Source organism: Rhineura floridana, chromosome 8 (assembly GCF_030035675.1).
Source record: "Rhineura floridana isolate rRhiFlo1 chromosome 8, rRhiFlo1.hap2, whole genome shotgun sequence".
NCBI lineage: Eukaryota > Metazoa > Chordata > Lepidosauria > Squamata > Rhineuridae > Rhineura > Rhineura floridana.
The window spans coordinates 87,604,986-87,617,485 of NC_084487.1; the positions used below are offsets into that span (position 1 = coordinate 87,604,986).

The window sequence follows — 12,500 nt, forward strand, 5'->3', positions numbered from 1 at the left end:
TACAAGTATCTTCTGTTAAAGCAGTGATGCAGTAATTCAAATGCAAGGCATCGAAGTGTGTTTATGGTTAGCCACATTTTCTTAATTGTTCTTTCTGGTAAATTATTGTAGCTAAAAGTGTGCTGTTTATAAGATTCAACATTGGGCATTATACATTAGGAGTATGGTGATTTCCAGTGCATACTAAACATTGGGAAAGTTTTAAACACTTATTTCCTATTGGAGGTAGTTTTGCAAGCACTGCCTAAGGGGAATATACTGGACTATACACAGCTTCCTTTATTAATAGGACCACTTTTATGAAGCATAACTTGCTGACTGGCTACCTTCTTCGTAGGTGACGTATGTTTGACATCAGTCCTTTTGATGCCTATGTGTGATTTTCAGTCTACACTTAACTAGAGTGTCTCAAGGAATGTTCCTTAGGTGGCAAAAGGTAGACTAATCTTGCTTAGTTTGAGCATTTATATATGTATACAAAAATTTATGCATATTATTTTCCATGTTTTCTCAGGCACATTAGTAACACGTGAAAGTTTTTTTTATATAAATTTATTTCGGTCAAGGACCAGCCAGTACAGATAAACGACGTAATCATAAAATACATTATTAGAAAAACTTTGAAAATCTTTAGGCCCACTTTTTCCTGTGTGCAATGGCAGCTACACAGAACTTGGTCACTATATTAGTAACCTGTGGATCCCGATCATCCATGAGTAGGTAAACGACAATTGTCTCTGGGCCTCTGCACATGTTATACATAGGAGGATAAATGAAGGTGTCACGGAGGTCTTGATAAAGGGGGCAGTATAAGATAACATGGTCTACTGATTCGACTGCTCCAGAGCCACAGGCGCAGAGCCGTAAGTCATAAGGAACTCTCTTGAATCTACCATCTAAGAGCGCTGAGGGAAGTACATTAAATCTTGCAAGTGTGAATGCCCTTCTGTACTTAAGAATACTAAGGTTGGACAGATAGGCCGAAGGCGCGGGGAAGGCGCCATAGAGCCGTAAATTTGGAAAGGCTGCTACTAAACTCAGGTTGTTTTGCATCTCGGTATCTCTTATTCGTTGAGTAATGGCATCTTTAGCCTTGGAAAAACCAAGGCCTAATAGCGTTTTTATCGAGAAACCGAGGGAAAGCAATTTGTTATTCACAGAATGTTTCCATTGGGATTGAAAATTTATCTGCCAGCGTGAGGGGGGCTAAACCTTGAGGGGCAAAAATAATCTTAAGCCAGAATCCAGGCCCGCAATTCCAATTGAAGAGCACCAACCTCCAGTCGTAGAACTACATTAGGGACACAGCCTGGTACACCAAGTATACTTCTTAAAAATTTAGTTTGGGCACATTCCATACGGGCATAGTTACCCTGAGCACAAAGTTGCGAGCCGTATAGCAACTGAGGGATGACCTTGGCATTAAAAACTTGTATCACTGAAGGGATATACTGCCCCCCCTTGAAAAGAAAAAAACAAGTAATGCACTTAGACTTCTCTGAGCATTTTCAACTGTGTTGGTGATATGCATTTTCCAAGTACCAGAAGAGTGGAATGTTATACCCAGATACCTATAAAATGGAACTTGGTCAAGTGGATGGTTATTTAATTTCCAACAGTGTTTTGTCCTTTTGCGGGAGAAAACCAGAATCTTAGACTTATCATAGTTAACATCTAGCTTTTCTACCGTGAAAGTTATTGCTGGAGCAAAGCAAAATCATCAGAGTGTAGAGCTGTAACTGAAAAGTTTTTGTACTCAGTTTATGTAGGCTGATATTGAGCTTGTGATAACTTGAAGCCAATGGAACAAATTTTCTTTAGAGTACCGCCTCTGCTGTAGACCTTGCAATGGAAAAGCAAAAAGTGGGTCTAGATTGGAGTAGCATTAAAGGCATATCCTGTTCCCAAATATACCCTGGAAATAAAAAAATAAAATGGGATCAGAAGAATTGTGATCTGTGGCAGATAGCGATTCAGTGAATCAGACTGAGAAGGGAGTGGAAAACTAGATGATTATGCATGAGATCTTGAAGAGTGGCTTTAGATGGGACTAGGGATCGTTAATTAAAGAACTGCCCTGAATCAGGAGGAAGTGCTGTTGAGTTTGGAGTTTTGATGAATGTGGATGGGAGATTGAGGAGTACTGATGCCTTAGGATGGGATCTGCATTTTAATGCCAGGTCGATTTTCTCTCCACCGAACTTCCTTCTGGTACTACTTTGTCAATTTGCTATAAATAGTGATTTGTTTTTTGGGCAAAAATATTGATAATAATATCGATATTCTAAAAAGCAATATTTTCATAGATTTTTAAATATTGATATCAATATTGAAATATCAATATTAATATTGCTATTTTCAGGGGATTTATATTAATATTGATATTTTGAGGTGATTTAAAAAAAATAAAATCCACTTCAGCTGTGGAAAACGGGGAAAAACCCAGATCGATAAGGAAAAAATAGTTATAAGACTCTCTCGTTTATATTTTTAGTCTAGGAAATACACTTGGTAGGTGTAATTTTCCTAGCTTTCACAGTTGTAATTATTTCCATATGCCCTAGTGTTTTCTCCCTACTTCTCCATCGACTGTAGTAAACTGAAGACGATGGCCATTTCCCCCCCTCAAGACAGTGTTTGTCATTTTTTATCATGAAGGAGTTTTTCAGGTTATCACACCTCTGATAAGACGTCTTATTATAGAATTGGCTTTTCAATTTTGTAGAGGGTTCATATCACGTAGTCTAGAACATTCTGTGTTTTTCCTATATGCCAAGTGTATAACATAAATAATATAATATCTGCACTACTTTGTAAAGTGTGTGTTGGTGCAGGATAGTGGTATTCAAGCAGGTGAGAGCATGTGTCTGTTCATGCTTCTCCTTCCTTTCCTCTGCAGCCTCTGCACATCCCATATCGGCTCCAGAGAGCTGGGGGACAAGTCCTGTTGCACAATTTGTGTTGTGCAAGCAGCCAGACATATTGGATGTCTCCCAGTGGTTGCAACAAAGGTTGTCAAATGTACAAACCAAATAGCTAACTGGCATTCAAGAGATGTATTTTAGAAGTCCAGATGAGTTACGGTGGCACAATCAGGAAGGCAATAATAGAGTAAAACTGATACAAATTTGCTTGTAACAGTGAGTATGATAGTATGCTCTGAATAAAGATGCTTGCTTGGATACTTACCCGAGGTCATAGGTAAACAATTTAGTACAGTATAGAAGGTAGACAATCAACAGTATATTTGTTTTTAGCATTGGTTTGCTATGAAAACCAATGCAATGATGGTAAACCTAAGAGGGGTCTATTGTGTGGAAGGCACTGAGTTCATTGGGACTTACTTCCAAAGTCTGTTTCAGGATTAATAATATATGGTGTAATAATATTATTCAGCCTTAATAATATATGGTGGAATTGCATGTCTTTACATTCATTCATCTTAAATATAAAACAAGAATTGCCAATTTTATTCAGCAAACCCAGTAAGCAATCGTGTCAGTCACCCCTTAGCTTAAAAGTTTATTGTTATGTTCTGTGTGTATAAGTTAGCCAGTATTATTACTGTTGCTGGGAAACAGAAATAACAAAAACATTTTAAAGACATGCTGGAGATAATTTTTAAAAAACCCTTAGTTGCCACTATTTGCTGTTTTAGATGAGAAATTTAATTTTGGGCTATCAGTTTATACCGAGTCTGTATTAAGTAGTATTGTTGACAAGTTTGTTTGCTGCCAATGTTACAGGAATCTACTTTTTCCCCACAGAAAAGAGGCTCAGTGAAACTTAGTGAAGCATTACAAGGATGCCTTTTGTCAATTTAATATAGATCAGATTATAATGTGGAATGGGCCGTTCATTTTTTCTGAGTGTATAATTACACTGGCCTTTATCTAAAGATAGTTGTATGCAACAAAAAGTTACATGTATGACTGGTATAGTAACAACATGCAGTAATCATAGATGGCAGATGGATGAGGCTGCCTGCATATGTTCCCATCTGCATTGTAAAACAGATGGTAAGACACACTGCCATCCACATTGTGCATCACTGGTGGGGATCACAATAGCTAAATTGCATCTGGATGCACATCTACATCTGATTTCATTGAGTGCTGTGTGCATAGTTGCTGACCCAGCACCCTCACTAGCATCCTGTAGGCATCCTGCTAGAGCATCTGTGAACATAGGCCCAGTTTGCATGTTCAAATCCTGGTCTCACAGAGGTATGTGCCTACTTCAGCAGATGGATTTCAGGTCACTCTTCTTGAATATATAGGTTGCCATTTAAAAATGACAATTCTCTCAATTTGAATTTAAATGTAGCTGTGATCACCACCCCCTATGTACTTTCAGTTAAAATAGGCCTGTTTTAATTCTTTTAGGAACACTGACCAAACCATAGTATATTCAGTTATGCCCATTTTTATGCCTGACTTTGAAATAGATGGTGCTTTTCATTTAAATGAAGTGGGAGGGATCAAGCTTATTTGCATTAATTTTGTTATTGCACCTTATATTTGGCATTTTGATTCATACATTTTTATGACTTTGCACTAGTCTGGACTTTCAAAAATATTGTGTTTGGTATCACTTATGAATAAAATCCAACAGAGCACAAAAATAGACATATTAATTTCCCCAAAATCTAAGTTCTGATCAAGATTAAAAGTGTAGAATAATGGATATGTTGTGAGTTCAAGTTCCCGTTCGTGTCTCCTGGGTGTAAAGGGCCAGCTAAAGATCACCCCCACAGTGACTGGCTCAGGGGTTATGTGCCCTGCCACCTGTGCAGCCGTGGGCAAGCTGCACAGTCCCAAGGAGCCCAGTTGCCCCCCAGCTGGCAGTTGCGGACAAGGAAGGGGCTGGCTTGTGCAGCTGTGGCAAGCTGAGCAGGCCTTGGCCAGCTGGGGAGGACTATCCTCTGAGGGAGGCAATGGTAAACCCCCTCTGAATACCGCTTACCATGAAAACCCTATTCATCGGGTCGCCATAAGTCGGGATCGACTTGAAGGCAGTCCATTTCCATTTCCATTTCTGTGTTTTTAAAGTTCACTCAGAAAGGAGAGTATTATATAGGATATTGAAAGTGAGATTCCACACAAACCCATGGTCCTTTATAAAAGTATGTGTTTAATGATGGGTGGGGGGATCTGAAATGAGTATTAGCAACATTCATTTTTAAATAGAGGTTGCAAATGAGAGATGTTGTAAACGGCTCTGATCATGCTCCACAGAGGCATATTATTTATTTATTTTTAATGTATGAAGTACCCAAGATGATATACAAAGCCTATTTTGTACACATTTGAGGCACATTTAAGGGCCTGGGCATGCCTCCTGGCACTTTTGATTTCCTTCTCACCCAGAACTACAGACCTACATATTATATCATGAACTACTTTTTAAAATTCCTTCAGTTTCAAAAGCAGTTTGTTATGCAGCAGCATTCATTCACTGGCGATCACTTGTGGCAGAATAAGATTGTCTTCCAGGGTAAGGTCTTGAGAACCCCAGTTTCCAGGTCTTTTGATCCAATTTTGAATGTTATGCTTAGTTGCGCATGACGATTTTTTGAAAGTTGAACTTTCACATTATATATGCTAGAGATAGGGAAGTGAAATCTTAACTCTTCAGACAAATTGTGCAAGTCAACATATATTTATAAACTCTCTACACTCATGCTTTGATAGAATGCGTGCAACAATGATTAAACTTCTTTAAATATTCTCCTGAAGCATATCATTCCTAGGCTACTATGTTGCAAGACATTTACTGTATGACAGTGGACTGGACTGACTTAGCTATTCCATTTTAGGAGGTTTGTAGGTTACAGCTTTTAAGGAACACAAAGCATTAACCTTTTTTAAAAATAATAAACATATTATTTTATGTATCAGATATTATTTCATAGCTCCCATTCTTACTTTGCCAGAATCTCATTTTTGTCTACTGATTTTTAAGGGCTGTTACAGTGAATGCAAAGGCTCCAAGACTTTTTCCACCTAAGAAGTTCATCCTACATTTTAATGCCTGCTCTCTCTCAAAAAGACCCCCCCCTAGTGGTGACTCAGAACTTTCACTTTCTGTAGTCATTCATGTTTCTGAAGTTCAAAATAGCACCTGGCCCTCACAGGATTCAGAAACCTGGAAAGCAATAAAGCAGGCTTGGAATCACACAAGGAAGAAAATATTTCACACTGTTTCATTTTATACCAACATAACTCTTAAAGAAAAATGAAACAAACAAGTATAGAATTTCGTACAACCCTATCATAAAAGTAAGGAGGTCTAATTGAGCTGTGTCTTTTTATCCTGCTATTTGTACAAATAAAAGACCACATTTTGATGCAAAATAAACAAAAGCACTGTTGTGACTATAACAGGGAGTCATATACTAATTTATATAATAAGTGGTTATGCACGCTTTATTCAAGATTATGGCTGCAAGAAATGGCATGAATTGCTGGGTGTGTTTAATGCTGGATTATAGCAATTTGAAACATGTCAAACACATGGCTAATGCCTCATGCTTCACTCATTCTTGCGTAAACCTGCATAGCCACCATCCATTATACCCTTGGTAACAACACAATTCTGCAAGTAAATATTGTTACACTAAGTAACCTTTCAATTCAAGTTGTTTAGGAAGAGAAAATACAATCTTGTGCAGTCAGTTTCAGTGTCACTTTAATGTTTCAAAAGGGAAGTGGTGTAGAGAATAAGTATCTGTACAGTGATTTGCTGATTTAAAGAAACCTAGAAAAAACTTAGTGGCAAGGGAGAGTATATAGCAGAAAGTAGTATTCATCTACTTATATAGTGTGAGGATTGCCTTTGAATTTTGTGGTTGTTTGTTAAATGCTGAGGTGAGTCTATACTTCTTTAATAGGAAGCACCCAAAAGGTACTTTTCCTTTCACACCTTTTGTATGGAACATAGTCGACATATCTGAAGGCTACTATCTTAATTATCATACAATTTGGGATCCATGCACAAATTACCCTTGAGAATGTGCACTTATCTTTACAATGTGGATGGTGATGTGTGTCCATGCCAGCATGTGCATGCACTGTGAAAAGGCATGCTTCTTCATAGTCTTTAGAAATGTTATTTTTTGTTTACTACGTTGAATGATATCCATAACATATTACTGTTGATGAAATTACTATCGAACAAGTCCTTTGGTTTTGTCTGCTTAGGAGTTTAAGCTTAAAAAGGAGCTTGCGTGACTACCAACAACATTAAATAAACATTTTCAGGATGCAAAATTTAAGGGACTGATGGAGTCATACTAACTGTGCAACAACAAAGTTTTACATGCAGAGTTCCTCTTCTGGCTAGAGTCCCCTCCAAACGCACACACACTCCACACATACATCCTGGCAAAATTACAAAGCAGTGGTGTGCCACTAACCAATACAAACCTCAACTGGAGATACTACTTATTTTATTATGATAATATGAACTATATTCATGCCAAATAGTTAGGCATGTATAGCTTACTTTGGAGGATAATATTACTTTTTCTCCCCTCTCTTATCACCGCCATCTTCCAAATTAATATTATGCTCTCTTCATGCCCCTTTTCTGTACACATTGGTGATAGCTCAGACTTTGTATTCTGTTATAGGAATACCACTGAGTGATTGAGTTTTGTTAAACTTTATTGTACAGGCTCACATATCAACATAAGTTGAGAAGTCCAAATAACACTTTAGGGCTTTCCAAGGATACAAAAACTCACCAGGCATTATATACCTTTTGGTTAATATGAGCTGGAGGATGTTTAACCCTTTCCTTCTAATTATACTGAAAGAACCACAGATATACAAAGACATAATTTTGATTTTGAATTAAAAATTTTCTAAACACGTATGAACTATTTTGATTGGTTGGCTAAGCTACATATATGCTGGGTTTATCTTTTAATGCATGTAATTGACTATGCCATGGATATATTCAAATATTTACATTGATAAAGAGTTCCAAGATAAATCTTTTATTTGTCTGAAGACATTCCCCCACCCCAAATTGTTTTGGATACATTGTGGGAAAGATAAGATACTCAGTGCATGTGTTCACAATGATGTGTGCTTTAAATGCTTGTAGCAACAGTGCAACCCTATACATAGCTATTTAGAAGTCCCACTGAGTGCCATGGGGCATACTTCTGAGTAAGTGCATACATAGGATTGCAGCCTAAATATATTGTTTTTAACAAGTCTGCAGAGTTGCAGGGTATATTATTTAGAATTTTCATATAAATGCTATCAGACCCCCTTTTCTGAATATTTTAAACATGCATGTAAAATTTATACCTAATTTGAATAGTTATTAGCTGCCTATTCTAAAAAAAAAAGAATATTAGCTTAGTTTTCTTCTTGGAAATTCATCTTCACATATATCACATTTTTCATTTCTGTTCTTATTCTTAGTTAATGTTCAGTAGAATGTTTAACAAGGGCTATTTGTTCTTAAACACATCTGGTTCTACAGTAGTTAACTGTGATTGTAAGAGCTGCATTTTCTTTTACTTGAACTGTGATCATGTTTGTTGTGTTTGTGTCCTTTCTTCATGACCAGAACTATTTTTTTTTACTGTGTAAATTGTTGTTTTTTTAAAAAATGCTTGTTTTATTTTCTCTTTAAATTATTCTTTTTGAAAACTTATATTGCTGTTTAGCTGACATTCTTAACAGTGGCTTTAGTTGTAGTGGTCTGCTTGCTGTTTTACTCTGATAGGCAGAGTTTTCTGTGCACAGGCTGAACTGAGTTGAACAATATGTTGAGTAAAGTAGCATCTGTGCTACTTAAGCAAAGTTGCTTAAACAGATTATTTGCCTACCAAGAGAGGTGCCTTTTAAGATCATATTTCAGAAAGTTTTTCTTTCCTTTTCCTGGAAATAGTTCAGTGTAATGTATGCATTATTACAGGAAAATGAATTGAAGTGAGCACCTTTAGCAGTGTAGAATGTTGACAGCTTTGAGAACAAAAATGATATTTCCATATTACAGATGCAAAATGCACTTTAAATTCTAGTTTGTAAGGGTATGTTGGTTCTTTATTTACTGCATGGATTTCAACTGATCTTGGCAGGACATCTCATTGCTATCCTGAAAGTACAGTATATTTATGCAGTGAAAATGATAAAACATTTATTACTGTAGAGAAGGTAATATGCATAATTTATGCTGTTTTTAGCACAATCATTAGTGATATTCTTGATAGATTTTATTTCCAGCTTTCATATCTAATACATGCCTGGAAAATTAATATTATATCTTTCATTTATTTGCCTATGTTAAAATTGAGTTTTAAGTCATCTTCAAGTGAACAGTTTGATTGCTGCTCATGCATAAGCTTAATTACTTCCCAGGAAGGACAGTATTAAATGTTTTAAATGTCAGAAAAATAAATGAATATCAGCCATTTGATTAAAAAAATAGGCAATATCTGACGTGTTTGCAGCAGGAGTTTTTCCTTAAAATGCCTCCAAGGCAAAATTTTATTTAGTCACAAAAAAGGAGAAGCCCATTATACTATTTATCATTGGGTGATACCATATGACTTGTAACACCCTTACAAAATTTTAATTTTGTATGATTAGCTGTGCATCATTAAACAACAGCTTTGCATAAGAAATGCTGTAAAAGTCTGACAGAATCAAGATAGTATTTTAAATAAGGCTGTATACTCATCCGTGGTTGTCAAAGCTAGATAATAAGAAATACAGAGCAGTGTATGAAATTGTGCTTTCATTTAAACTGGTCTGTTAGGTAGACTTAAAAATATAGTTGTTCATGAATGTTATTTGACCATACTGCAGGTATGAGGTGTTGTTTCCCCTGTTATATTTAACTACACAAAATCTTATAGGAAACATAAGTTCAGGAATTAATGTGTCTATGAATGCAAGGTTTGTATTGCTCCTTAAATGACTGTGCAAGGATTTTTTTTCTCCTCTTCTTCTAAAGATGCTGTCTCTGTAATTGGCAGAGAGGGACATCTTGATAATGGAAGTGTGAAGGTGTAACGTGTGTGTTAATTGATACTTCTTAATCACTTTTAGGTATTAAGTCATGATGCAGGAATCTGCGACAGAGACAATAAGCAACAGTTCAATGAATCAAAATGGAATGAGCACTCTAAGCAGCCAATTAGATGCTGGCAGCAGAGATGGAAGATCAAGTGGTGACACGAGCACTGAAGTAAGCACAGTAGAACTGCTGCATCTGCAACAACAGCAGGTAAGTTTTTTTTGTTTTGCTTTGTGTTTGTTTTCATACAATTAGATTTTCTTTATTGACCTTTACTCTGATGTGGATTTTGTGCACTTTAAATATATTGCAGAGTGTTTCATAGCATTATTATTTGTTGTTTGTTTTTGTTTCCCCCCCCCTGCATTTTCATCTTCAAATACCAGATCTTTGTTTTTTATTAATAAAGATCTACCTGCACTGGACTAGACTGCACACCTTCTTTTAAGAACATGTGGTGCATTTCTAAGACTTGTGTCTATATCTTTTCAAGCAAAATGTTTTTTAAAACCTGCTTTTCTGAGCAATGCTAAGAAGTAAAATGTGATACTTAGCTTTCCACCAGAGGGCCACATTACTTGATACTTTGCATCCTAGTAGAATGAAATTGTTCCAAAACTCAGCTAAGATGAAAGGACCACAGTGACTTTTCCCAACATAGATGCTTTGCTGATGCTGTGGTAGTTGTAAATAAAATAAAATAAAATGGATGGATTTTTCAACTGGAACATAAAGTCAATGGTGTGTTGGAGTGACTTCTTCACAGAGAGGAAAAAAAGTACAATACTATATATCTGGAGGGGCTACGTTTCCATTTGATACTTTTTAACTAAATAGCTATTACTGTTTTATATATTATCTGGTTTCAGTATTTTTCAATCTAAATGGAAGGGGAAATGTATCCAAGAAAATAATCTCCTGTGTAGCCAGCTTTAGTAGACAAAAATAGAGAATAATTTATGTTTGGCTTTGTCACCATATGGAGTTTAAGAGCATATTTTAAAAGAAAGTGGTGAGGTTTTTCATGGTGCTAACTTTTTTTACTGGCATTATAGTAAAGAGAGCACCTTTATCCCTTAAATATACATGGGCCATCTCCTAAAAGCTGCTGAGTATCTTGTCTGAACTGCTAAGGTGCTTGTGTTTTCTGTTGTTCTCATTTGCTAAAGCAGTTGTTCACAGCGCAGTACTGAATACTTAATTTCTAATTATATATATGTTTAATATCTGTATATAGATTTGAACAGAAAAGAAAAACAGTTTTGCAACAAAAAAAAAAGCTGTAAAAAATAGTTTTATTTAATTTTTAAAATATAAAACTGGAGTTACATTGCTTAAATTTGGGCCTGTTGCCGCAAATGAGTGTGGTAGTTATTTGTTTTCTGGTTTTAAATTGTTCTTAATATTAAATAGCTAATATGATTATTACTTGTTACAATCATAACCAGTATTTTAAACATATTTAAAAATAGTTTTGTTTTGAAACCTGAGAAATATCTGAAAAATGTGAATCTGTGCATTATTTCACATACAAGTATAGACTCTTCATAGCTGGATCCCCACTTAGGAAACCTTAGGAAAAATACTTAAGCTGCATTCTGATAGATCTTTGTTGTCTCTAAACTATAATTCTTAAGATTTGCACTATTCTAGTGTAAAGCTATCTTTCAGTAAATATTCCCTATTGCTGCATTATTTAAATATGCACCTAGTTGCTTAATATTTATTTAACATGTTAAAAAAGTTATCACAACCGTACATTACAACAGAAAACACACAATGAGAATAACACATTACTTACTCATTTCTCAAAGCAGCAGCCCTAGTCATTTCTAGCCAATTTGTCCACAAAGTCACAGCTTCCAGTAGATAGCATTTGCAAAGACCACAGAGAATAACAATTGGAGATAAAAATATCTGGTTGAGTACTAATATCAGACAGGTTCTGAGGGGGACAGGATTAGGGGCAACATTTTTTCCCTTCAAAACTGTGATTAGATCTTAAAGAAGCAGACAGGCAAAGTAAAGCCCTCTGTCCACTTAATAGGACTCAGAAGGCATTTTATGGTAGGTGTCTGTACCATAGGCTTTAAATACAGTCTGAATCTGGAATATAAATCATCCTCCAAAACATAATGTTATGGAACATAAGCACGAGTAAACATGAAATCTGTATCCTTTATGTGATTTTGAATGTTGGACTACAACTTACTCTTTTTGTAAGGGGTGTTTCAGAAATATGAAGAGATTAATAACATTAGCATTTTCATTGGTGCCACCTGAGGTATTAAATCGAAAAGAGAAAGAAAAAAATGTAGCCCAAGATAGAAATCAGCATTTGAATCTGCAAGAAATATATTAACATATGTGTCTTTGTTTCTTAATGTGTTTGTGCAAGGTAAAGTGTTACGATGTGGCATATTCTGACTCCTCTCTGTTGAACTTCACCATGAGATTGA

The 12,500-nt window shown here is 35.8% G+C and overlaps 1 protein-coding gene across 12 annotated transcripts in view; it reads left to right on the plus strand.

The window, feature by feature from the left end:
- FOXP2 (forkhead box P2) overlaps positions 1–12,500 on the plus strand; it is a 655,565-nt gene that overhangs the window by 359,051 nt on the left and 284,014 nt on the right. For all 12 annotated transcript variants that reach the window (XM_061640035.1, XM_061640027.1, XM_061640028.1 and 9 more), the window contains one exon: positions 10,074–10,251. In XM_061640035.1, coding sequence (XP_061496019.1) covers positions 10,084–10,251 — 168 coding nt within the window. In that variant the 5' untranslated portion in view covers positions 10,074–10,083. The remainder of the gene's footprint in view (positions 1–10,073; positions 10,252–12,500) is intronic.